The following is a 27,604-nucleotide window of genomic DNA, read 5'->3' as shown; positions in this document are numbered from 1 at the left end:
TCCCATTTATTTATTTACTTGCTTTTAAAATGTTTTTCCTTTTATTTAGATCTTCTTTAATTTCTTTCAGAAATGTTTTATGGTTTGCAGAGTATGTTTTCTTTTTGTTAAATTTATTCCTTTTTTAATGCTATTATGTATGGAATTGTTTTAATTTCATTTTCAGATAGTTCATTGTAAGCTTACAGAAATAAAATTGATTTTTGTATATTGATCTTGTATCCTGCAACCTTGCTCAGTTCCTTCATTAGTTCCAGTAGTTAAAACTCTTCAGAGTTTTCTGTGTACCAGATCATGTCATCTGTAAGAAGAGATAGTTTTACTTTTTCCCTTCCAGTCTAAGTACCTCTTACCTCTTTTTCTTGGAGTACAAGTGGTAAGAGTGGATATCCTTATTGTTTTTTTAATCTTTAAGGAGGAAGCATTGAGGTTCTCACCATTATCTATGATTTTAGCTGAAGGATTTTTTTGCACTTTTTTTTTTTTTAAACCAAGTTTGGGAAGTTTCTGTTCCTAGTCTGTTGGGAGGTTTTGTTTTGTTTTTTAATCATGGATGGATGTTGGATTTTGTCAAGTGCTTTTTCTGTGTATCTATTAATATGATCATGTGATTTTTCTTAGCTTGTTGATATTATGTTATTCATTTTTTGAATATTGAGTCATTTCTTGCATCCCTGGAATAAATCCCATTTAGCTGTGGGGTATAATATTTTAATATACATTGTTGGATTTCATTTGCTAACATTTTGTTGAATGTTTTTGCGTCTATGTTCATGAGATATATGGGTCCATAGCTTTCCTTTCTTTTAATGTCTCCAGAACTTTTTCACCTTCCCAAACCAAAACTGTACCCATGCAACTCCCATTTTTCCTCTCCCCCTCAGCACCTGGTAACCACCATCTCCTCTGTCTCCATGGGTTTAACTACTCTAGATACTTGATATAAGTAGAATCATACGGTATTGTTATTTTGTGGCTGGCTTATTTCATTTGGTATAATGTCTTCAGAGTCAAGGACATCTTTTTTAACTAGGTTTTTTATTTTAGTTCTTGTTGAGTGTGGATCTAAGTTGATAGAGTTGTCCTTTGTCTTAGCTTGTGACTTGGGTCAGTCATAATGTTATCTATTTGTCTAGCCCCAAAAGAGAGGAGTTGGACATGGGGTTAAGAAAGATGTTAGACAATTATAAACTGTTTTAAGACTCTAATGTTTCTTAATTTGTTCTAAGACTCACAGGGTATTCTTATATATTCAAATGAAAACACTAAGCGATGCTTGGTGGTCAGAATGTGTATATTATTCTGTCCACAATTTGGGTGTTGATTGTTTATAACCTACCTCCTAAATTAGGTAGATTTACAAGATTAAGATTTTCATCCATGGTGCTTTTGTGGGGAATGTCTCTCAACTAAGAAGGATCTCCTCTTTTATTGTAGTGTTACTTGAATCTTTAATTTCATCCCTTTGTCATTTTTCCTCACAGCTATGATGTTATGGCCTTTATCCTTCCAGCCTGCCCGTTGGGGTCTGTAGGCCCGCAAGCAGGAAGTTGTGTGTATTCTGACACACACAGACCTGGCTGGACCACCAGCTCTGTGTTTAAAGTTTTCCTGGCTATATTTTCACTTTGTTGCTAGGGAATGCTATCTTTCCTATGGTGAAATAAGAATTTGTTTCTTATTATTTAGAGTAAGTAGGGGTTCTTTATTGTTGATAATTATATTACATTGGTAAGTCTTTTTGGCAAGGGCCTATGTATATTTACTGTAGTATTTGATATTTCAAGTTTGGGTGTTTTCAGATTACCTTTTACCATTAAGATTCATTCTAAAAGATCTTCTCTTTTTATTTTACTGGAGGACTAAGATTATTTTTGGAATTTTGAGTTTTAAGGCTTTTTTTTTTGGTCTGCACAGTAGTAAATGGTACCAGTTCACTGTTTTTCAAGTTCTTAGATTTGTTTTTAGTAACTTATGACATTAGTTTTCAGTGAGGCTGCTTCTAGAATTCACTAGAATGCTCCTGGAGGGCAGGAATGTTTGTTCTTATGCACTGCTATAGCCCTAGAACCTGGAACAGTAGCTGGCACATGGTAGGGATTCAGTGACTGCTTGCTGAGTGAATGTATAAATGTATTTTATGGAAGTTACCAGTATTCTTTATGATACAGTGATAGACTTCTTAACTTTAAGTTTTACCTGTCATCCTTTTTTGTCTTTTAAAAGATTGATTTATTTTAGAAAGAATGTGCACCAGTGGGGGGAGGGGCAGAGGAAGAGAATCTTAAGCAGGCTCCCTGCTGAGTGTGGAGCCTGGCTTGGGGCTGGATCTTTGACCCATGAGATAAGACCTGAGCAGAAACCAAGAGTCGGAAGCCCAACTGACTCTTTCATCCTTTTACTGACTAATCAGTTTAGTGGTTTTTAAACATTTTCATTACAGGGTAAACTAACAAAAGATGATATATAGTCAATAGATTGTTTTTTTTTTTTTTATGAGCCTCCCCCCCCCCTTTAAAAAGACATCAATTCTTTTTAAAGTTTTTGAGAGAGTAAAATTAACAAACACGTTAGCCTGTGATTTTGGTCATATCTACTTTTTAAAAATTATTTTTACTGTCTTGTCTGTGTAATTGTTTTTAGGAATAATAAAAGGGACATATTTCTTCCATATCTCTTACCCATGCTCAAAAGGAAACACATTAAAGCTTAGTAATTAAAATTTTTTATGTGTTCATTTATTGAACAAATATTTTGAGTGCCTGTTACAAGCCAGGCATTATTCTGTGTCCTGGGAATACTGTTCTGTGTTTTGAGGGGGGAAAAAAAAACAGGCAAAACTTCCTTCCTTGTGGAACTTACATTCTCATAGAGGAGATAGAGAAATAAGACAAATAAGTAATATGTAGAATAAAAATCGATTTCTCTAAGAGGGTGGATTCTTCTAAGTTATTCGTATAGGTTGGACCTTTTAAAAGTAATCAATTTGTTAAGTACTTTGGCATTGTTAGTGGAATGAGAAGCCAAGACACTTTGGTAGGAGCAATTTGGTAAACAGAGGTGGAATTTATAGCTTGTGCTCTCAAGACTTAACACAGGAAATACAGTTCAAAGCTGTTAAAGATAACCACCTGTAGTGTCAACAGTATTTTTTAGGAGTTCAGAAAAGTTGGAGTTTCTTGAGTGCTGGCTCAGTCCAGGCAAAAAACAGGTGAAACAAAGATAGCATATAGATATGCTAAACAACATATATATTTGGAATAGTGACCTTCCTGTAGAAACAGGAAGAGAGAAAGTGTGTGTGGTGTGTTAGGGGGACTATAGGGTATATCAGGATCAGAGGTAGGAAAAGTAAATTGAAGCTGGGTTGTATGCAGCAGATCTCTAGATGGTTCTATAGGTAAATGGGGAACCACAGATGACTTTTTTTTTTTTAAGATTTTTATTTATTTGAGAGAGAGAGAGAGTGGGGGGTGGAGGGGCAGAGGGAGAGAATCTTCAAGCAGACGCCCTGCTGAGCACGGAGCCTGACTCAGGGCTAGATCTCACCACCCCCACGAGATGGTGACCTGAGCTGAAACCAAGAGTCAGGCGCCTAACTGACTGAGCCACCTAGGCGTTCCTGCAGATGACTTTTTAGGACAGTAGCATGATTCCATTTCTTGTTGAGAAAATTAAGTGACTATGGGAGGATGGGTTGGAGAGTATAGCACGGAGGTGCAGGAAGACCTATTTAGAGCATCCAAAATATAGTCCCAGGGCAAGACCACCACTGTGCTTGTTTAGGGGGTACCATTATTCCTCTAATCACTGTGAAGGGTCCCTCCTGAAGCACAAGTCCTTAGTATATAGTGTGAATGGCGTTGTGCTATGAGGCAGCTTTGTCACCAATAGAGAGATGAGGGGCCCTTAAGTTGAAGATACTGAAAGTTGAAAAAGAATCCAAGAGAATTTTGTAATTGATAAGATTGGTAACCTATTGGGGATGGGAGTTTTGTGAAATAATAATCATTATATATGGTTTGAAGTTTAAGGCTGATCTTCACATTCAGTGATGGTTGGACAACACTTTTTCCACCTTAAATCTGCTTTTTATAAATTGCTTCATCCCTCATTGAGCCTACCTTAAACATCTTTACTCCTGATGTGAGCTTTGTTTTCTGTTTTGGACTGTGTACCTACGCTTGTTAGAAGTATTTCTGAAACAAAGGAATTTTTCCTATGGGATACTTTGAGTAAAGGCTATGTGGGCTAAAGTATAGGGGTCTTGATAATCTGTCAAACTTACTCATTTATTATGTTCCAGAATTAATTTTCCTGATACATTATCTTATGGTATATTAACTTCTGTATTATTTGAGTATTTATTTATAACCATTTAGCCCGTGGTTTTAGTTAGAACATTTTATTATGGAAAGTTTTAAACATACCCAAAGATAGAGTAGTATAATGAACCCCAATGTATGTATCAACATTTTGTTGTTCTTGTTTCATCTTAAACCTCCCTGCCCTTTTATTTTTTTCTGGAATATTTTAAAGCAAATACCAGGCATAGTTTTTCACAATAAATACTTGAGTATTTAGCAGATAAGAACTCTGTTATTGTTAGTATTACCCACCATACTGTTATCACACCAAACAATCATTTTTACTGTGATTTAGTACCACCTAGTAAAATACCCTGTCTGGGTTCAGATTTCCCTTTTGGTTTTGAAAAAGGCTTTTTTTTTTTTTTTTTTTTAAACCAATTGGATTGTTTGAATCAGGTTCCAAGCAAGTGTTGTGGTTATTTTTAAACTTGTTATTTTTTAAAGAGAAAATTAAGGCAGTGTGAAAACATTTTAGTATAAGCTATTCTAAGAGAGCAGTGCTTTTCTGACAGCCATTCTTTCTGGAACTTAGTTTTGCTTATCTGTGTGAGGAGATGTCACAATAGCTGGTATCTATATTTTATGATTTTTTTTTTTAAGATTTTATTTATTTGACACAGAGAGACAGCCAGCTAGAGAGGGAACACAAGCAGGGGGAGTGGGAGAGGAAGAAGCAGGCTCCCAGCAGAGCAGGGAACCCGATGCAGGGCTCGATCCCAGGACCCTGGGATCATGCCCTGAGTTGAAGGCAGACGCTTAATGACTGAGCCACCCAGGCGCCCCAGCATTTTATGATTTTTAAACATAGGAAATCTTCAAAATGGGAAAAGTGGGGATGGCCTCACTTATCTAGAAGCCTAAAGAGTGAAAATGTGAAGTTTGAGAAGGTTCGGTTTATAAGAGACCACAACTCTTAAGACAAAGCACCTCAGCTAGAACTTGGGATTGCTTCTGTAATTGCTTGTGTAATGTTACAGTGTATTTTATTTTGCTGGACTTAACTGCCTCATCTGTAAAATAAGGAATGGGTGATTCTTACATTTCTTATCAGTTCTTGATTTTTTGTGTTTTATTTTACATTTATGCTTGACTTTAACAGGATTCCCAAAGTTGGATTGGTGGAAACAATGAACCATTGACTGGCTTTACATGGCGAGGTGGTTGCGAAAGAGAAACTACAGGCATACAAGTTTGGAATGAAGTATTTGTGATCGACAGACCTAATGGAACGAAAGTAAAATTCTGTTTATACTTTCTTACTGTTTTTTTTTCTTCCATATTCTTTTTTGAGCTATTTCCTGCTGTTAAAGATCAACACAACACAGAACTATTAATGTCTGATAACTTTAACATAACATACATGATTATGTCAAAATGTGTGAGATATTTGGCTTAAAGTACTTTTTTTGACTTAATTACTGATTTTGACATTTATCATTTTAAATTGGTTTTAATAGTCACTGTTGGTGAATATTTTACTTAGTATTTTAAACTTTTAAATTCCTAGGTAGCTGTGCTGCTAATGGATACCCAGGGTGCCTTTGATAGCCAGTCAACTATCAAAGACTGTGCAACGGTGTTCGCTCTGAGCACCATGACTAGCTCTGTCCAGGTGAGACACAAAATGCTGTGGTATGATCAGTTCAGATAATCCTAATACCTTTGCTCATTCTTAAAATGCTTTTTGAAAACATATGAAAGCAGGGGAAGGGGGAGGAAGAGAGGGAAGCCAACTGAACCATAAAAGACTCAACTATGGAGAACAAACTGAGGGTTGCTGGAGGGGAGGAGAGTGGGAAGGGGCTAAATGGGTGATGGGGATTAAGGAGGGCACTTGTTTTGTTGACACTGGGTGTTATATGTAAGTGATGAATCACTAAATTCTATTCCTGAAATCAATATTACACTATATGTTAACTAACTAGAATTTAAATAAAAATTTGAAAAAGAAAAAAAAAAAGATCCATATTGAAAAAAATGTCTTTTGATTAAAGAAAAAAGGATTAAAATTAGAATTATTTACATTTCTTACTGGTCATTTACATTTCCATGCTTTTCTGGTTCACAATGTGAAATTTCATGCTTTGGTTAGCTAGGAAGTAATAAATCAATAGCCAGTCCCTTTGGTTTTTCATCATAGCACCTATACTTTTGTTTTTAACATTTGTTCATTTGTTTGAAAGAAAGCATGTGAAAGAGGGGAGGGCGGAAGGAGAGACAGAATCTCAAGCAGACTTTGCGCTGAGCACAGAGCTCGACATGGGGCTTGATCTCAGAACCCCGAGATCATGACCCGAGCTGAAGTCAAGAGTTGGAAGCTTAACCCTCTGAACCACCCAAGCACCCCTATGCTTTTTTTTTTTTTTAAAGGAAAAGATATTGCATGTTATCTTTAACTGAATTCAGTCATATGGTTCCCAGATATATTAAGGTATAGACTATGTCTTTTATGTTTTGGCTAAACCAATAAAGAAAAAAAACCCCAAGTAATTAAACTTAGTTTTCTACTTGATATGTATGACAACTAGTACTTGATTATTTGAACTAATGGTGGTAGAGGCGGAAGAATTAATTCATATTTAACTTAGGAAATGTATGTGCTGTTTGTTTCCATAATACACTAAGGACCTACAGGAACTGTTGAGTAAAATCCCTTCTGTTTTTCACTTAACTCTGTCATCTAATTGTGTTTGCTGTTGTATCAGGTTCTAGTCTCTTCAAGCTAGTCCATCTCTTTTCCGAATAATTTAGGCTGATGGACTGAATTAAACCACCACATGTCATTTTGTATCTCTTTCCTTTTTTTTCCTGAGATCATCTGTGGTTGATGCTTCTCTGGCTGAAGAATTTATTGAGTGTGGTGGTTAGCCGTAGCTGGTGATGAAGTACCCAGAAGTGTATCTGCAAACAGTAGAAGTCTGTGCTCCTCCTGAGATGATGTTTCCTAGTGATAGTAGGTCATAGGTGATACTGGCCCAGCGCTTGGAATTTTTGTACTGCTTTCTGGTAATATCTGAAACATATGTCCAGTCTCTATAAGTTCCATTTCCTTCCTTCCTCAATTTGAAGTATCTAGCTGTCAGAATGGAAAGGAATTTTGGATACTATTGTGAGATGAAAAAGGAGTACTTTTCAACTTGGCTTCTGTTTTTTGTAGGGCTGGGGGAGCTCTGGTACTACCAGTTAAGTGATGCTTTTGGGAACCCTTACAGTATCTTTTCTGCATTTTGTTCTGCCTTTTTTTCTCTGATCTTGCAAGGTGGCAGCAGTGCCGTTCCCTTGAGGCAAGCAGAAGCCAGTCGTCGTGCACTTCAGATTAGCTGGCTTGTGGTTTGCCTTAAATTATAATGAGGGAATTCTCTGTCCTGAAATTTGTACCTTGGTGTTCTCTTGTTTATTTATTCAACTTTATGATAGTATAGGAGGCCTGGTTTTGGACAACCACTCAAAGCCACTCCACTACTTTCTTAATCTGTCAAATGAGGATTTTACCCATCTTGCATGTGATTGTTGTGTAGAGACAGAAATAAGATCATTTAAATGAGATAATGCGTAAGGAAATACTTTGTATGCTATAAATAATGAAGGTGAAAGTTATTTTCATTATTTTTTTCTTCATCTTTGAGGCTGCATTTCTCTTCGTACATTATCTGGTTGATAGATCAATGACAGATCCTCTTGTCATTTATTCTGACAACAAATAATTGTTGAGCATCTATTAAGGAAAATGCAATATGCTTAAGTACTGATGATCGAAGATAAACATTTCTCTTTGCCATGTGCAACCTGGCCCTGACAATGAAAGTATCTCGACCTGTTTTCTAAAAGCTAAGGCCCCTATGAGTAAGAATAGGTTGGTCATGCTTTCAAATTTTAAGTTTAGCTCTAGTATAATCACCTCAGTCATTAATTACTTTTTAAGTACCATGTTTGGAAATAGTCAGCTGAGAATGGCATTTTAGGTTTGCTGTCCTGTTTTGGCTGTTTATATTCTTGACCTCCAAGTGATTCAGCTAGATTAGCACTTATTTGCCATTGGAACAAATTGTTCTATCTTTGGAGTAACCCTATTTTCTTAGACATAAGTTATTTCTCAGCGGAGTTGACATCTGCGGACACCCGCTTTTCTCCTCTGGCAGCTTATGTCACTTTTTAACCTGACTCGGAAGGATTGGATCTCTTTTGCAATACTAGTCTTTTCTCCAGTTTCCCTTCCTGGACAGCACATAGACCTTCAGCTCTGGGCTCTGTGCCCTGGAAAGCCTCCTGAATAACATTCTAGAAAGGGCAAGAGTGCCACCTACTGTTATTCTTTTTCAGCTGTCGTAGGCTGGTAAAAATTTTCATTTAATTTAAGTTATTAAGACAGATGATTCACTTGAAGTAAAAAAAAAAAGCCGTGTAGACTCGATGGTAGTCAAGGCACCACCAAATAATTATAAATTATCTCTGTCTGTCCTATCTGTCTATCTCTCCATCCATCCATCCATCCATCCATCCATCCATCCATCCATCCATCCACCAATCCAGACACACACATTGTGATTATACCGGGGGGTGGGGGGTGTATATATCTTTGCAGAACTACGCCCCTCACGTTCATTGACTTAGAAAAATAATTGTGGTAACAATCTTCACTCTGTTAATAAAAAATGATCATGTCATAACATTAAAGAAACTTTGAGAAGGAGGAAAAAAAGCTTATCACATAATATACTTTTTAAAAATGTCTGCCACTCTCTAGACCCCTTATGTATGTACTCATGATTTTTACATAATTTACCGCCGCTGCTTGCCCCTTAACATTTTATCCCATTAAGAAAAAAGAGAAAATCTTTTCTTGTTAAGCTGATGACTAAGTGATTCATTTGTGCTGACAGATAATCTTCATTTCTACAAGTAAAGTTATACACGGGTAGGTATTAAAAAAATGAATAAAAACACAATTTTGTTTTAACAGGTATATAATCTGTCTCAGAATATTCAAGAAGATGATCTTCAACACTTGCAAGTATGTATTTCTCAAAGAATGTGTGCCAAAGAATGGAAACTAATTCATACTTAATTGTGACTTTCCATCTAGAAGCTTATTATAGTGTAAGAAAATTCAGTATTATATGGTTTTAAACTGATATATAACTTCTTAACTAGAAGAAATTTTAAGGTATACCCAGTCTGTTAGAAAATTAAATGCTTGATTTTCAAATGATTTTAAAGGCTCTGCTGTCTATCTGGTCTGACATAGAACAGCTTTACAGATGTCTTCTTTCAATCTCTTTTGGGGGCATTATTTTAAATAACTTGCTTTAATAGTTATTTACAGAGTATGGCAGACTTGCAATGGAAGAAATCTACCAGAAACCATTTCAGGTAAATAAGTATTTTAATAATTTTTAAAAACTTACGTATAAAAAGCTATCAAGCCACCTTATCTTTTAAGTCTGAAGATAAGAGGATGTTACAACAAACTCATTTTTAGCAACAGATTCAGTGGAATTGAAACTAATGTCATTACCTACCTTATCAGTTGTAGGCTAACAGTAGGAAATAGAACAAATGAATATAGTTAGATTGTTAATACTTAGATTGAGAGGTTAATGTTTCTCTTAATTAGATGTTATTTAATTCCTAAACTTGAGACAGTCATGTAAATTTCTTTTATACATGGGAAACTATTACGAAATCTTACAGGGATTTTGTGTGTGTGTGGTATATTACAAGTTGAGGTTAGTCCTGTTATTCTTTATTTGGTTTCATACAGAAAAGTTTCACAATTTATTTTATCTCTCCCCTCCTCCCACCCCCTCAATCCCCATATGTTTTTTATTCCTTTTAAATGCCAGGTACAGAATATTAAGTCAGAAATAAACCTGGGTGGAGTTATGTGAGAAGCATATGCTCTGCTTGCTTCTGTGGAGTCCTGTTGTGACAGAGATTTAAATAAAAAAAAAGCAAAGCTAATTTCAGATAGTTTCTTTTTTGAAGTAAGTGTAATTTATAAGTTGACATTAGTACTATTTAGTCAGATGTGTTATAGTAGGTGAGAGTGACTCCACCCTGTTTGCTCATCAGTATGTGAAGTCCTTTCTGTGTGACAGCGTTGCTGGTGATTCTTAGTGTTGGTGGGTTTACATGGATCCTGCCTCAGTCTTAGGTGGCTCACGTGGTCACTTTTATGAGATACCCGGCAGGTTATGGCTTTATTTTGTATATATGGCTGAAATACACTCTGTTTGGCCTATATCAGTTTTTCTGAACTAGGATAATTTTGTCACCCAGGGGACATTTGCCAGTGTCCAGAGACATTTTTGGTTGTTACAGTTTTGGAGGGAGGTTAATGCTGCTGGCATATGCGTAGAGGCCAGAAATGCTGTTCACCATCTAGCCACGCACAACTAAGAATTGTCTGGTTCAAAATCCCAATAAGGCTGAGATTGAGAAACCTAAGCATATATGAACAACAAAGTCAATGAAGAGAATCAGTTGGTCTAGAATTAGTTGGTCTTTCAGTTATACAACCTTGACTTAAAATTATGATCTATATGCCCTGATATGCCTTTTGCTAATTTTTTTTTTTTTAAGACCCTGTATTATTGCCTGTGGTGACTCTTTCTTCACATACCATGAAGTTCTCAAATGGAAGCAATTGCTTGGTGTAGGGGCTAGGAGTGTTGTAGGCTTGGGTAGGCCCTTGCTAGAACTATGAGTAGTTATTAACCATTTGGTTACTATAACTTTTGATAAGGATTGTTTAGGGGAGTGCATGATGGTTAAATTGTTAAAAGTAGTGATTTTTTTGTAAAACTTTGTAAGAAATGATTTCTGCTCTTTTTTGTCTGTAGACATTAATGTTTTTGATTCGGGATTGGAGTTATCCATATGAACATTCATATGGTTTGGAAGGTGGAAAACAGTTCCTTGAAAAGAGATTGCAGGTAAGCCCCCATTTCCTTGTGAGGGGAGCATAAGCACCAAGCCAGATGAAGGAGCAGGCTGTCTGGACGGCTGCTTAGACTTCCAGTCTCTCAGTGTCGCCCCTATAAATTGCATATCCCAAGTTAGCCCAGGTGGCTCCATATAGAATTGATGAAAAGTAAATTGGTTGTACTTCTGCCAAAGAGGCCAGTGCCCTTGAATAGAAATTAAGGAATAAGTATTTCTCTTTAGAACCAACTGTTAATCAATATTCAAAGGATAAAAGTTGGAAGGAGGCTAACTTTTTTGATCTACTTGCATGTGTGTCTCTTTCTGACCAAGCTGAGCTTCCGAACATTTGGGACAGGCTGGATAATAGAACGTGCATCCATTGAACAGAATACATTGAACTGCCTCCTAGGGTGACAGCGTATAGAGCTAGAAGAGGGATCTTAAACATCATCTAACTCAGCTTTCTTTTTTAAATATGTAATGTAACCGAACCCAGAAAAGTGACTTGCCTTTGGTCTCTTAACTAATTGTTGATAACTGGGACTAGAACCCAAATTTCCAGACTCCTGGCCCCTGCAACATGTTACACTAAAGTATTCCTAGAAAATAACCTCACCGACATGATCCTTTGCTCCTAAACGTACCCTCCCATGGAAGTACTTGGAGAAACCCTCCAGTCAGATATACCCATCTACTCACATGCACAAAAATTACATGAAAATCCCTTAATTCATAAGTCGTAGAGTGCTCTCTTTTGGTTAATAAAATTTTGTTTGCCTATAGTATGATGCATGTAGTTTTTAAACCACATTCAAAAACTTGGGGTATAATATAATTTTCATATTACTAAAATAAGATTAAAACCAATTCCTCATTCTTGGATATTTGAAAGGCATTTCCACACCCTGTTGTCAGATAATTTCAGTCATCAGAGTGTTCTCTGGTTTGTTCAGAAGAAAGGAACAGAAAGCATATCAGGCATACTAACTAACCTCAGAATTATGTACTTCATGGCCAAGGTTTTTATCTTACTAAAGTGAAAGTGCTCAAGTCATAAGTGTGCAGCTTGATGAATTTATACAAATGAACATAGCCATGTAATAGCACCCAGAAGTACCCAGCCTTCATCCATTACCTCCCAAGCCCTCCACTACTCTCCTGATCTCTTAACAGGCTTTGTGTGTACTTTTTATGAAAGGAATCACATACAACATGCATTCTTTTGTGTCTAGCTTCTTGCTCTCTGTTATGTTTCTGAGATATTGTTGCACGTAGTTTAGTTCATTTATTCTCGTTGCTATACAGTATTCCATTGTATGAATAGACAACAGTTTCTTCATTCTATTCTTGATGGAGATTTAGGTAGTTTCCAGGTTTTGTTGATTATAAATGGTGCATGTTTTTTTTAAATGGTGTTTGAGAAGAGTCTTTGAGAGAGTATGTGAGTTATACTGGGATAAGTAGTTACTAAAAAAACTAAGTTTAAGATATTCTTCCAGAAAATACATAGCAGTCTCTCTTCCCAAAACACTGATAACTAGCATAAATCATAAATAATCATTTGGGGTAAGTACTGACATCCCAACAAGTTTCAAAGGTCCTTTGGACTGCACTGGAGCTTTTTCTGTTTAGCTGTTATTTTGCTCAGGGGCTGACCTTTTTATTTGTAGTCAAATTAATAGTTTGTTTTTCTCTTTGCTGTTAAAAGTATTTGAAAGGCAAATTCTTAATTTGTTTACTGGTTTGTAAACCACAACCACTACTTGTTAGTCTCATGTTGGATATTACAATTAATTATCATTTGTATTTTTTCATTGGCTGGCAGCTAACATGGGAAAAATATCTTTTCTAGTTTTAAGACAAAGTGGGGTCTTACCAAAGTGGTCAGAAATGGGTCTTTAGTAAAATTGTGTGTTGTCAGAAAACACCCATCTGGAGTAGCATCTGAGTTAAGTGTGCACACTTGTGAGTATGTGTGTATGTTTTCTTTAAAACTTTGTTTTCCTGGCTGCACCTTCACCCTGTCTCCTTCTACCCTCAGGTAAAACAAAATCAACATGAAGAGCTACAGAATGTAAGGAAGCACATTCACAATTGTTTCTCAAATCTTGGTTGCTTCCTTTTGCCACATCCTGGTCTTAAAGTTGCAACTAATCCTAGTTTTGATGGGAGATTGAAAGGTGGGAATTCCCATTCTTGTTAAAATCAGAACTTATTTTTAGAGGCTGAGAGTTTAAAAAAAAAGACATGGTTCCTTCAATTTTCTGTCTTATACTGGAAGACATTTTGATGCATTGTTAATGAGGTGATTTTAATGCTCTCTGTGGTCTGTCTGGCTTTCCATTGGTTTGTCCCAGACATCTAGTGTATGGATTAGCATATTTTATAATGTGGTCTATTGCTCGGCACTGTGTCCTGAAAATTACGAAGGCTGAGAACATTTCAGTATTTCATCTGTTTGCAGTCTGTAAAATGTGTTTACCAATATATCGTACTCATGCAATCAGATTTCAGTTCTGTTTTAGGGATAATGATAATTTTTTGAGAATGTTTTAGGATTTGAGTGTGATGGCAAAAGGCTGGAGGAATAATGAAAGTTTTATAGTACAGCTGGAAAAACAAAATCTAAAATTTAGTACAATTTCATGAAATGTTTGCCTTTTGCAAAGGATATGGAATTTATTTTGGTCGTCCACAATTTATTTATTATTGGAGCTGGAAGAATTATTGGGGCATGAGGGAAATGGAGTAGCAGAGTAGGGGAAGAGTGTTATTTTTTCCTAGGAGATAACGATGTGTTTGGGTGAGTTTTTTTAAATGAATCTACTTAAGTAATAGACACTGTATACATTGTTGTTCCATGAAACAGAATTTTATGAACTCTTACCAATGGGGACTCCTTTAATCTTTCTTTTTTTGACTAACATGTTGGCTTTTATCTCGTGTCCACCAGATATTGATGAAGACTTTAAACGAGAGCTTCGAAATCTGGTTCCATTGCTGCTTGCCCCTGAGAATTTGGTAGAAAAAGAGATAAGTGGATCTAAAGTCACTTGTAGAGATCTTGTAGAATACTTTAAGGTAGGAAAACTCCCACATTAAATGATTTTGTCTCAAATACGGCTGACTTAAAACTCAAATATATGTTTATTTTAAAGCAAAAATGAAATTTATAGTTTATTTTTCTGCTTTGAATTCGCTATATCAATTTTTAAGGATATTTAAAATTATAGCAGACAACTTGTATCTCTTAGACAGTGATTTTACTTGTTTACGGAATTATCCTACTTTTTTCTCCAGCTCTGATAGAGAGAAGACCATTCGCCATGTAATTGTATTATCACGCTATCATTTGTGAATCGTGATAGATATTGGGAGTGCAATTCTGCATCTTGAGTTCTCATAAAAGCCTTCTCTCCGAGTTCTTGAGGACTTGATAAGAGCAGTTGAAAGTACAAAACTAGTTTCTGAGTTCAAGTAAATTATTCATAGATTTTTTTTTTCTCTCTGCTCTTCTCTAGTCATCATCATAGCTTGCTTGCCAGAGCAAGACCCATTGTCTTTGAGTTCTTATTCATAGTAGTTACAGAGAGATGGAAGGAAAATTACAGTTAAGAGTGTATTTTTGGTCATTTATTGGACAGTTGATGGTCACTTTCATACTATTTTTGTTAATGAATTAATTTAGAGGCAGTAAAAAGTTGAGATGAACAATTCCTATATGAACTTATTAAAAACTTTCATCTTTCCTTCTTACTCTTAAAGCATAAATTAGGTAATTTTTTTTCTTAAACTGAAATCTAATTTAACTTGGTCAAAGTGAAATACTAAGTAAAATTGTTTTAACATTTAAAACAATGGCAGGAGGGGAGAATTATGGATTTCTTTTCATAAGGTAGATGGCATTGTATATATAATTTTTAAATATGAGATAACTTTTATGTAAGTTAGAATTATATTTAGAAACATTTCTCTAGGATATTTAGCAAGGTTTTTTTTGCAACATGTGTTTTTAATAATATTGAGAATAAGGTTAACTTTGTGGAAATGCGAGTGTATTATTTTTAAGCCTTCATTTTCCTCTTATTTATTTTTTTCAATTTATTTTTTTATTTAAGATTTTTTTTCCTAGACTTTCCTTTTTAAAGTATGAATTATTTTTATATTTAATGGTTTTTCTTCTGTAGAGCCAAATCGTTAAACCTGCCAATATAATGTCTTTTGTATTTTTAGGCTTATATTAAAATTTATCAAGGAGAGGAACTTCCACATCCAAAGTCCATGCTTCAGGTAGAGTGTGTCGTACATATATTTACTTACGGAGAAAAGTCTTTGGTTTAGAGATAAATGTTGGAAATGGGATCATGCTTCTTTGCATGCAAATAAATTTCAAATATTTAAGACAATACACATCTTGGGTACTGAAGTTTTTATATGATTGCAGACCTTGCACACACATAGGCCATCAGAAATGAGTTTTCAGTACCTTCTCTTCAGTTGCTGGAAAAGTGTAGAAAAATTTCTTTTGCAGGAGATGGCTTAATATGGGCCTGTCTAAACCAAATCTCTTGTTCTCTGAGTCTTTTTTTTTTTTTTAAAGATTTTATTTATTTATTTGACACAGAGAGAGACAGCCAGCCAGAGAGGGGACACAAGCAGGGGGAGTGGGAGAGGAAGAAGCAGGCTCCCAGTGGAGGAGCCTGATGTGGGGCTCGATCCCAGGACTCTGGGATCACGCCCTGAGCTGAAGGCAGATGCTTAACGACTGAGCCACCCAGGTGCCCCTGTTCTCTGAGTCTTTGACAATGAATGTTTGAAATAAGGCTTTTTTTGCTCTTGATATTAATGATTTAGAGCTGCTTCTAGTGCATATAAGGTTGTTTCCGTTTTTTAGTTTTTTGTTTTTCTCTTTTTTTAAAAAGGCATTCTTTTGGCGGCGCCTGGGTGGCTCAGTCAGTTAAGCTTCTGCCTTCGGCTCAGGTCATGATCCTGGGGTCCTGGGATGGACCCCATGTGGGCTCCCTGCTTAGTGGGGAGCCTGCTTCTCCTCTCCCTCTGCTGCTCCCCGTGCTTGTTCTCTCTCCTTTCCTTCTTCCTCCCCCTCTCTCTCCCTCTCTCTGTCAAATAAATAAATAAAATCTTTAAAAAAAAAAAAAAAAAAGGTGTTCTTTTGGGACAATGTTATTTTAACCTGTTTTTTTTTTAAAAAGGTAAAACAGCTTAATTTAGGAAATCAAGAATAATTAATGTTACATTCATGTCAGTCTCTTCTTAGTAAATTTTATATCATTGTGTTAATATTGTTAATTTTTCACTCAAATTTATGTTTAATTTTTTTCAGATACATATCTAGTTCATATTTTTAAAGATTTGCTATTTTGGGCAATTTCTCAGTTTTATAGTAGATTAAACAGTATTTTCTTCTAAAACTCCTGCAGTAAGCAGTTTTGTGGTTTTAAAAAAGTCTCTTGTGTAATACTGATAGGAGAGAGCAAGCATATCGGTAATTCTTGGTTCTGTACATCTGGAGACTTGACAAATTAAGGGTTGTGTCCAATTCTCTATTATTTCCTGATCATTTGTGGTGTTTTTTACAAACTAATTTTGTTTTTTAAGATTTATTTATCTGAGAGAGAGCACGCGCGTGTGCACAAGTGGGAGGGGCAGGGAGAGGGAGAGAGAATCTCAGGCTCTGTGCTGAGCACAGAGCCCAGTGTGGGGCTCGATCTCATGACCCTAACTGAGATCATGACCTGAGCTGAAACCAGGAGTCGGACACCTAACTGACTGAGCCACCCAGACCCCCCTACATACCCATTTTAATAAACCTAAGCGAAACAAAATTAGACAGGCAGTCCTATTAGAAGCAATTTTTATATCTCTTATACTGGTGTTCCCTTCCATTGGAAAGGATTTTCTGTGGTTCATTTTCAGGCTTGTTCATTGTATGTAATTCATTGTGTTAATCAGAATTTATAGAGCCATCGAGTATCTTTTGCATAAAATTGGCACATTTTGTTTTATTTTCTTTAGGCAACAGCTGAAGCTAATAATCTTGCTGCAGTAGCAGGAGCAAGAGAGATCTATTGCAAAAGTATGGAGCAGGTTTGTAACCAACATTTAAATTTGACGCTGAAGTGAGATGGAGAATTTTTACATTTAAAATAATTGAACCAGTTTGCCCTCCTTATGCATTGTCATGTTATATCATTCACTGATTCCCCTTTATCATCTGTGCTGGAAATAAACTAAGAAAATAATTCACATGGTTAGAGTGCAGGATACAGGTGGCAAGTTATTACATAAATCGTACTAAAATAATTTTGACACATGATTCAGAGCACTCTTATTAGTAGCTTCTGATGTAATATTAGTTTAAGGACAATAGCAACTTCTGTGCTAACCTTGCTAACTCAAACATTAAAGTACCTTTTTTCTGTGTTCACCTTTACCCACTCTCTGCTAGCGGTCTTTTTGTATTCTAATAGTGTGTTGGTGGGTCAAGTGAAGTCAGGTACAGATTGTGGTGTAATTGTTTTTGTCTCTACTGGTATTAGTCATACTTGGAAAATTGATTTTGCCCGAGTCAGTTAAACATACAAGAAATAAGTTATGATTATGTATGGGGTATTATGAACAAGTTTAAAACTCAACCATGTAGGTGGCTTGACTTTTTGAGACTGAAAACTATGAATAGGGAGCTTCTTTCAAGTGTGAATTATTTCTAGCTTGTAATGTGTCCTTCTGTAATCCTGTCTGTACAGGTATGTGGTGGGGACAAGCCTTACATTGCACCTTCAGATCTGGAGCGAAAACACCTGGATCTCAAGGAAGTGGCGATTAAACAGTTTCGTTCAGTAAAAAAAATGGGTGGAGATGAATTCTGCCATCGTTATCAGGACCAGCTTGAAGCTGAAATTGAAGAAACCTATGCAAATTTTATAAAGCACAATGATGGCAAAAATATCTTCTATGCTGCTCGTACTCCTGCCACACTGTTTGCAGTCATGTTTGCTATGTATATAATCTCAGGACTGACTGGCTTCATTGGCCTAAACTCTATAGCCGTCTTGTGTAACCTTATCATGGGGTTAGCACTGACATCTCTTTGTACTTGGGCATATGTAAAATACTCTGGGGAGTTCAGAGAAATTGGAACAATGATTGATCAGATTGCTGAAACACTATGGGAACAGGTTGGTATCTATCTTTTGGTTTTTCAGTGACTAATCTCATTCCCATGACACTTCCCCACTCTTCTTCTGCAGTATTTGCACACCTACTTTTCCTTTATATGAGGAATGTGAAAAGAATGTTTTCTCTTTTGGTTGTATAATCTGAATATAAAGTATGACCTGGAGAATTTTTTTTCTTAAAGTCATAATTATAGTGTGCTTTGATTGGCTGAAATCTGTAATGTCCTTTGGATAGATTCTTAGTCATAGGCCTGATGATGCCAGACCATGGGCAGGGCCAGAGTCTCTAAGGACTTTTTCTTAGAGGAAAGAAAATATAGTCAGTGTAAAGAAAAGAAATTTGGAAGTGCAGTGTTTTAGGAAAGCAAAAGAAGTCTTGTAGTAATACTGGCAGAAGCAATGCATGCTTAATATTTGAGGGAAAATATTGGATGGCATTCAGGTCTTTGTTGCCTTCCATGAAGGCATGACAAGGAACAATCCTGTAGGGATTTCATTTCCCAAAGGAATTTTGTTTGATCTCTGTACTGTGGAAACACTAATGAACAAAGCAAAGTGCCACAAGAGAACCAGCTTCTCTTGGTCGTGATCTTTTACCTCAGCCAGAATTCACGTCATAATCTTTTACCTCTAACCAGAATTCAGAGTCGGGCCTGACAAGAATCTACTAAGGAAAGCCATGTTGTGTATTAGCCAACTGTGCGCTGGAATTGCCCATGTTCAGAAAATTCCACTCAAGGATGTTGTCATTAAAATGATGATCGTGAAGTACTTGAGCATCGTATCGAGGATCAGAATGAGAGCTGCAGCTGTTATTGATGGACAGTATAATAGGCATCTTCAGATATGATTTCTGGGCTGATGAAGTATTGGGCTTATTAGAAGATCTAGGATATGCAGGTTGATGTTGGTTTGGGCTTTAAATTTGAATACTGAAGAAGTAAATCATTTTTTGAAGAAGGTTGATTGAGTATTGACTTTTCTTGTAATAATGTCATTATTATTTTATAAAGTGACCCACTATATTAATTTGGATTTTGTATTTATTCTTCAGAGAAATGCTCGATTTATTTGGATCTGATTTGGAAGCTTGTGTTTGGATATTTGTTAAATTTAACCCTTTATTTCAAAAAAAACCTCACTCTTCATATTCCTTTGATATCTTCCAAGAGAATGGATTAAAAGCGATCAACAGTCTCACTTTTAAACAATAATTATCTACTTTAAAATTTTGGACCATTACTAATTTTCTGCAGCATGAATTTTAATCATTGTGCAGTGTCTTATTTTGAAAACCAGTCATTCTCCTCTATAGCATTGATTCTAGGACTTTAGAGGTGCCATTATTACAAAACAATTGAAGAATCTAAAGTGTGTAAAATTATTTTCAGTGCAGTTAAGGTAAGTTGATCACTAGTCAGAGAAGAGCTGTGCTGTGTCAACAAACCTTGCCTAAATTTTCTTGCATTTCTCTTTTCTTTTGCTTCAGAGGAGTCCCAGGAAGGTGAGAAACCCACAAAGTCTCAGATTCTTGTAGTCTTAAACTCTTTAACTTTAAGGCACTCTGAGTCATTGTCCTAACGAATCACTCCATGTTTTAGGTGTTTTCCAAACTGTTTGAAGTTACTAGACGTCGAATGGTCCATCGTGCTCTTTCATCAGCACAGCGACAGAGACTGTCATCCAACAATAACAAGAAGAAAAATTAGACAGTATTTTTAACTTTTTTCTCTATCTGAAGTGTTCGCACTTATACATGTAGGACAATAAGCAGGACCGTCTGGGCCGGTCTGCATAAATGCTGTATACTTACCAGATTTGATGCTGCATATAGGGTATGGAATTGCACATCTGTCTCCTAGGGATTGTAAATGGTTTGAATAGGAGGAAAGTAGTCTGTGTTGCATTATCAAATGTCTAACCGCATTATTTGTAGCGTCATAACTTTTTTTGGGAGAAGCATCTTTTTATTTCCCACATTCCTGGTTATTTTCTTCATTGCTTTGAATTGAATTTTTATATCTATTTTTATATGTAACTTTTTTTACCTCATGTTTTTATTTGTTTTGCGCATTTCTCATACCACAGGTATTGAAGCCCCTGGGTGATAACTTGATGGAGGAGAACATAAGGCGGTCTGTAACAAACTCTATCAAAGCAGGCCTGACCGACCAGGTGTCGCATCATGCCAGATTACAGACAGACTGACAGTTCATCTCCTCACGGACTCCACTCTCCCTTCTTTTCATGCTTGCTGTACAATGAGAACTCAAATAAAAATAAACCAAAGTTTACGATCAACTGTAGAAGTAGTTTAGTATAACTGGCTTCACAGATGGCTGCCACAGAGTGTGACAATTGTTTGTTGGTTTTAAGCATTCTGTTCTTGGCTCCTGAGACACGGAGATTGGCTGAGGAGCATTAGTTTGTCATGCACGTTTGTGCCATGTTTCTTTTCTTTTTTTTTTTTTTTTTCCTTTTAATCTAATGTTAGTGAAATTTGTCTTGTGTAAAAGGATATTTCAGGGAAATATTTTAAGAAATCTATTTAGAGTCTCTTTTAACACCAGTGTCCCATTGAAATTTTAATTTTTAGTGAAGTTACGAATCACTGTATCAAGAATCAGATCAGAATGACAATGAAGCCTTTATTGAGCCACTACATTAAAGGTATATATTGCTTTACTGCCTTCAGTACCAGTATTACGTAAGTGCATGTATCAGAAATTTCACAGAAATTACATGACAACTCTTGTAGCTAAGCAAGTGATTCTGAGGTGTACATTTGTCTTGCCTTTTTAAATTTATAAACCTGCCCTAAAAGGAGATGCATATCTGGGAAACTGAACTGTCTTTATGCAGTTTAGCCTTCATGTACATAAAATATGCCATTAATTTTATTGGGGGAGAAATTCCATCCAAAAAATGTTGCCTACAGCTATGAGTTCAGAGTGTCTGTACAGTGTGTAGCTTTTATTTTCTAAAATCACAGATAGGGCATGTATATGAATTATAAATATATAAATACGATTTTGTATTAAAAGTTTTGTAGTTTATGGCAAAATCTGGTTCTGTGGTAGGCTAAGTACAGTCCCTGTGAAGGAATGTTTGTGGCTCCTGTCAGTGTGTGAATGCATAGACAATTTGAAGTTTTTGATATATTTGTGATATTTATCTTCCTTGAGCACTGCAATCTCACCCCCCCCAAGGGAATTCAGTGGGAATGTTTATCGTGACTTTGTCCTCTGTTGCATTTTAAAGTTATTTCCTGTAATTTATTTTCAGTACATAATTAAAAATTTGTTGTATATATAAAATGAAACTTGTGATTCTTTTTTAAGGAATCCTTCAAGTATGTATGCCATTACATAAACCCTGTTTGTTTATCCTGAAAAGAGCATGAGCAGGAAACACCCAAGTGAGAGCTCTAAGGTATTGTACCCAAAGCTAAGCTTGTAAAAATCATTCTTCGTTGTCTGTCTCTGGTAGGGAAAACCTGTTGTGATTAGCCTAGGTGTACTGGGGATTTGTTCATTTCTGTTCTCCCTCTTTCTCTCTTTTTTTTTTCTTTTGTGGTATATGTAAGGCTAACATTTTTGCAATATTTTTGTAGCCTTCTTTATAAACATCTATTATTAAAGCACCTAGTTTGGTTTTTAAGTGAAGAAAATTCAGATGTTGAGTTGCATGCCTGAAAGCTCTAAATTTACTTTGGTTGATATAATCTCCCCTCCTCCTTTCAAATCCTGTTTTTATATAGATTGTATTTGTTTCCATCTGTATTAAATTGCTACCAACTCATCTGTTCTTAAAACAAAGAATCCACTTGAAAAAGTCTTTTTATTTCTTCTAACACCCTGTTTTATGAATGCTGTGGACTGTTTTTATGAATGAAAAAATAAAAATTTGTTGTATAATAGCAATTCTTCTGAAATTAAAGACACAGCTTACTTTTTTTTTTTAAACAAAAGAGTTGTGAAATCTAGACCATGGATTTGTTAGTATTTCTTGTTAGAGAATGTGTTTTCCAAAAGAAGATAAAATTCTATAAAGAATTCCAAGAAGAAACACTTTGGTTTCAGCTGGAAGGCTCTGAAAGTAATTGTTAAGTAAGAAGCAATAAAAGGGATTAAAGACATACTCAAAACTGTTGACTGATCTAACTTTGCTGTTAGTATATTTTCGGTGGTACAATTTTGTAGTAACCCACATAACGTGGAAGGTTTTTTTTTTAAAGAAATACTTAATGACAAGTGATTTATCTTCCTAATTAAGACACAAATAATTTACTTATTGTGAAAGGGACAATCATTCACGACCCTGCTACTGAGTCTGCCATATATATATATAATTTTTTTGAGAGAGCGAACGAGTGCATGAGCGGGGTGGGGGTGTGGAGGTAGAAGGAGGAAGAGAGAATCCCAAGCAGGCTTCATGCCCAGTGAGACCAGTGTGGAGCTTGATCTCAACGACCGCAAGATCATGACCTAAGCTGAAATCAAAGAGTGGGAAGCTTGGGCACCTGGGTGGCTCAGTCAGTTAAGCATCTGCCTTTGGCTCAGGTCATATCTCAGGGTTCTGGGACTGAGGCCTGTGTCAGGCTCCCGGCTTCTCCCTCTCCTCCCTGCTCGTGCTTTCTCTCACTGTTTGTCTCTTGCTATCTCTCTCTCTCGCTAATCTTTTTTGAAGATTTTTTAAATCTTTATTTTTTTTTAAATTTTTTATTTAATTTTATTTTTTTAAAGATTTTATTTATTTATTTGACAGAGAGAGAGAGCCAGCCAGTGAGAGAGAGAACACAGGCAGGGGGAGTGGGAGGGGAAGAAGCAGGCTCCCAGCAGAGGAGCCTGATGTGGGGCTCGATCCCAGGACTCCGGGATCACGCCCTGAGCCGAAGGCAGACGCCCAACGACTGAGCCACCCAGGCGCCCCGAGACTTTTTAAATCTAAAAAAAAAAAAAGTGGGATGCTTAACCAACTAAGCCACGCAGGTGCCCCTGTCATATATTTCTCTTGAAGATAGCTAGTCCTCCTCACTTCACCGAACTTAGCTCTACTTGTAGAATTGAAAAGCAGTATTCCACTTGTGAGGGTTATATTTTCAGAGAACTCTGGCCTGGGCTTGGCTTTAGTTATTTCTGGAATTAGACAGACTAGGAGCTTCATCCTTGCTGAAGGTGTGAGTGCTGTTGATGTTATGCTGTTTCATTACTTGGGATTAAAAGTTTGGTCTTAACTTGGTTAAGAACCTGTCAAAAATACATACCACAAAATTTCGGTAAACAGTGTGGTGGTGCTGTTAGTGGTGCACTATATAAATATTGAAAATGGCTTTTCACAAAGTCTCTGTAAGCACTTGCTTAGCCTTTTAACTTTTGATTAGCTGCTTATCTGCTAATAGAGCTTGCTTGGGTCTGTTCTCCACAATGTTAGTCCTTATTCATGGTTGAATTCCCAGACTTTGTTCTGAGTCGACCTGTGCACCTGTTTTCCCTTTCCTGTCATAGTTGTGGGATGATGGTAAAAATCAGCTGGGAGAGCGGTCAGCTGCACTTCTGGCAGCCATCTTCTCATGGCCAGCGTTTACTAATCTCCCAGGGTTTGCTAACCAGATGACTTTCTTGGATTCAGTTTGGAGCCTCCGTCATGGAACTTAACTTTGGGGAATCTTCCAATAGGCCTCCTGGGCAAACAAAGCTAAATTAGGGCTTTTCCAAGGAGAACAGAGAATTACTACTTTCTCTATCCAAGTCTTAGATGCTAGGGATTTCTCCTTCAGATACGGGCTTCGCTGGAGTTTAGGTTGAGGAATTGATCTACCCCTGACATCTTTCAGTACAATACAACTCCTGTATGTTTTGTTGGTTTTGTGACTTGCTGGGTTCTTCGGAGCCAAAGCTAGCAGTTGACCAGGTCAAAAGTGCCTCAAGGTATGTACAAAAAGGTTGAGAAGAGGGGATCACAGCCTTCGTATAGCCTTGGCACTTTCCATACAACAGTCCTGTGAGATTGGTAGGCAAACACCTTATCAAAGAAAGCGTCCGGGGTACCTCAGGCTTGCAAACGACGATGCTACTACACGCCTCTGGGTTTTTTTTCAATCAGTATGAAGTTTCAGACACAGACGAGTAATGTTCTTATGAAGAAAGCTCTGTCTTGGTGGCATTCTGTAAAGCACCAAAAGGTGGAGGGAACACTTTGATTAATACTGAAACAAGGTGAAAATCACCCATAATATTACTCTTACGAAACAAGAAGTGAAATTTTGTTCTTTTGATCGTGCACCTCAGAGGTGACCATTATCTGGCGTGCTGTTGAAATCGCACCTGTGCTTACTGACACATCTATGTAAGCATAAAATGTACTCCTGATATTTATTTTACACAAAGAGTTACCCTGTATGTGATTTTTTCCCCCCATATAACAGACATTTTCCTAGGCCACTAAGTAACTCTTTATGCTCATGTGATTGCTTTGATTCTTCTAAGGGTAGTTGAGGAGAAAATATTAGACCTTGGATTGCTGCTAATAGTTTTCTTTTTTTTTTTTTCTTTTTTGAGTTTTCCCCTACCACAGGATTGGTGGGAGAGTCAAATAAGAAAATGTGAAGGGTGTCTGGGAAGCAGGAATAGAAAATTTGTACTCTTTCTTGTTTAATGCTTCATGTGCTGCTTTTATTTGGCCAGTAGTATGATAAATAAAGGACTTCCTGAAGCTTGTCCATCACTAACTTTTTTGGGGGGTGGGGTGGGGATCATTTGGGCATTATTTAGACTTCCCAGTCACAAAACGTGAAGACTACCTAAAAACTTGGAAGCATACTTAAATTTCAATTCCGGGAAAAGGAGATGGACCTTGGAGTTAGAACTGAACTTTGGTCCCAGCACCCCCTTCATGCTTTGTGAACTTGGGTAAAGTAAACACTACGTGACAGCTTAGCCTCTGCTGCTTCATCTATAAAATGGAGAGAATACCTCTATACCTCTCTCTCAGGGAAAAAAAAAGGCATTATTTTACATGTTTGCAAATAGAACATTTAACTGGCTTAGAAGACAGCTGGATTCTCATATCAGCTTCCACATTCGTATGTTGCAATATGTTGTTTGGGTTGAAGTATATGAAGAAAATCTGGCCTCACACGGTTATGTAGTTGGAAAGGGAGGATCTTCCCAGAATTCCAGAAGTCTACTGGGGACTCCCAGGGGTCCTTGGATTACATTTTGAGAACCACTGCCCTAGGGTAAGAAATCTCATTGGCAGGCATGTTAAGCAGTGTCCCTGTATGAATTTGAAAGGACAGGGTGTGCTGTCTTTTGTTTTATTTCGAAGTTTGGGATAATTTTTCTGAATACTTCAAAGTCTGTGTCATGTTCCTGTCACCAGAAACAGATTGGGCCAGACAGACCAAATTCTTCTTGGAAACAGTAGGAATTGGGACTGATTGTAAACTCATTTCTTTAAACAATCCGCCCCCCCAAAACAAGAGTCTTTTTTCTATTCATGTAAACTGTGTGCAAGAAATTTTCAAAATATAAAAAACAATCACCCTTAGTACTTTGAACTTGTCAGAGATGAACACTGATACCTTTCTTAAAGGCCTTTCAGTCTGTTATCTGTGTTAGTGTGTAAAAGTCAGTCTCTCTTGAATTGATACCCTGCTATATATAATGGTTTTTTTGAAACTGCATTTTCTGTTTAATATATCCTGAATCTTTTTTTATGACAGTAAATCATATTCTAAGTTTTTTAAATGGCTACATTTTATTTTGTTACTCTTTATGTTTATACTTTCACGTTTCATAACGTTGCATATTTGACATTTTCATTTTTGCTGTGTTAATAATACAGCAGTGGATGACCTTGTCCCTGCGTCTCGTGCACCTCTCTGTTAGTAACCAGGAGATTGGAACAAACTCCTGCAGGTAAAGTCGCTGCCCTCTAGGAGTCTTGTACCAGATTCCGTCTTCTCTAGCAGTACTTGAGAATACCGTCCCGCCACCAGTGTTAGGACCAACCCCTCATGCCCACTACTGTCTCCTCCTTTCGACATCGGAAAATGAAGTCATTCATCTTCACACTGCTTCTCATATCACTTAAGTCCGTGGTTCTCAACTCTGACTATGTATCAGGATCATAGCACCCCTGGAGATTGTGATCCAGGTGGTCTGGGCCCAGGCCTTAGTATCCTAAATGTTCCCCAGGTGGTTCTGTTGTGTAGGTAGGACCGAGAACCACTATCTACTCTTACCCCAAACTTACCCTTTCCCTGCCTTCCCGCCCCTTTCTCTGTGCTCTATGTAATCCAGTCTGTTATTTGCTAATTTGCCTAAAACTTGATTTCTTTGTGTGTTTTCTCTTCATTTCTCTCCTGAACTCAAACCAGGTTTCCTTTTCCACGTTCCCAACTGAATGTCTCAGATGCATCCCACTCAAGGCTTGTGTTCCTCACACCCATGCGCTCCATTGCTGATTTCAGATCTTTTTTTTTTTCTATTAACAACAAACAAAACAGCTTCTTTAGAGTTGTCAGAATTTTCCACTCATCACCCCAGTGTACTGTGGGCAATCTACTGGCTTCCCCATCACCGCCCCCTCCTGCACTGATAACTATAGCACCTTGCTTACTGTCTCTTTGCTCCTTTTGTGGTCATTCTTGGCAATCTTCCCTCCAATAACTGCCCCATCCCACACCATGATTTTTTTCAGCTCTAAGAATATCTCCTCCCACTCCATCATCCGTTCATAAGTCAGCCTCCTGCTGTGGAACTCAAAGCTAGATTTCTGACAGCAACCACTCCTCATCCTTTCAGCTCCTTTACTCCTGTATTCCCTTTCAAGACATTTTCTCATCCTCAAATCTGTCTCCTCCTTTGGCCCCACTGCTTCTTTGTGCATGTCACCCCATCTCATTTCCCCCCGCACACCCGGACGCAGCGGTCCAGCACTTTATACACATCCGTGGCCCTGTTGTGTTACTTGTACCTCTTCTCTAGCCGCTGAATATTATTGCAGAAAGTGGCATGAGCCCGCTGGCTAAAGTTCCTTACCTTGCACGACCACAGATCTGAAATGGGTACCAGCCCTGCCAAACAACCTGACCACACTTCTCTG

General features: G+C 37.0%; 1 protein-coding gene across 4 annotated transcripts in view; it reads left to right on the top strand.

Annotated features, from left to right (window-relative positions):
• The window catches only part of ATL2 (atlastin GTPase 2), a 52,534-nt gene extending 31,747 nt beyond the window's left edge, over nt 1–20,787 (top strand). For 3 of the 4 annotated variants that reach the window (XM_040623122.1, XM_040623123.1, XM_008700217.2), the window contains 11 exons: nt 5,470–5,604; nt 5,878–5,982; nt 9,331–9,381; nt 9,684–9,740; nt 11,213–11,305; nt 13,339–13,477; nt 14,251–14,378; nt 15,531–15,587; nt 17,331–17,402; nt 18,062–18,493; nt 20,582–20,787. In XM_040623122.1, coding sequence (XP_040479056.1) covers nt 5,470–5,604; nt 5,878–5,982; nt 9,331–9,381; nt 9,684–9,740; nt 11,213–11,305; nt 13,339–13,477; nt 14,251–14,378; nt 15,531–15,587; nt 17,331–17,402; nt 18,062–18,493; nt 20,582–20,701 — 1,389 coding nt within the window. In that variant the 3' untranslated portion in view covers nt 20,702–20,787. Of the gene's footprint in view, nt 1–5,469; nt 5,605–5,877; nt 5,983–9,330; nt 9,382–9,683; nt 9,741–11,212; nt 11,306–13,338; nt 13,478–14,250; nt 14,379–15,530; nt 15,588–17,330; nt 17,403–18,061; nt 18,494–19,982; nt 19,998–20,094 lie in introns of all 4 variants that reach the window. The other variant, XM_040623125.1, reaches the window with a different exon arrangement.
• Nucleotides 20,788–27,604: the final 6,817 nt, after the last annotated feature.

The sequence above is a fragment of the Ursus maritimus genome, unplaced genomic scaffold, assembly GCF_017311325.1.
Source record: "Ursus maritimus isolate PB19 unplaced genomic scaffold, ASM1731132v1 scaffold_6, whole genome shotgun sequence".
NCBI classification, from domain to species: domain Eukaryota; kingdom Metazoa; phylum Chordata; class Mammalia; order Carnivora; family Ursidae; genus Ursus; species Ursus maritimus.
This window is presented reverse-complemented; position numbering and strand designations above follow the sequence as displayed.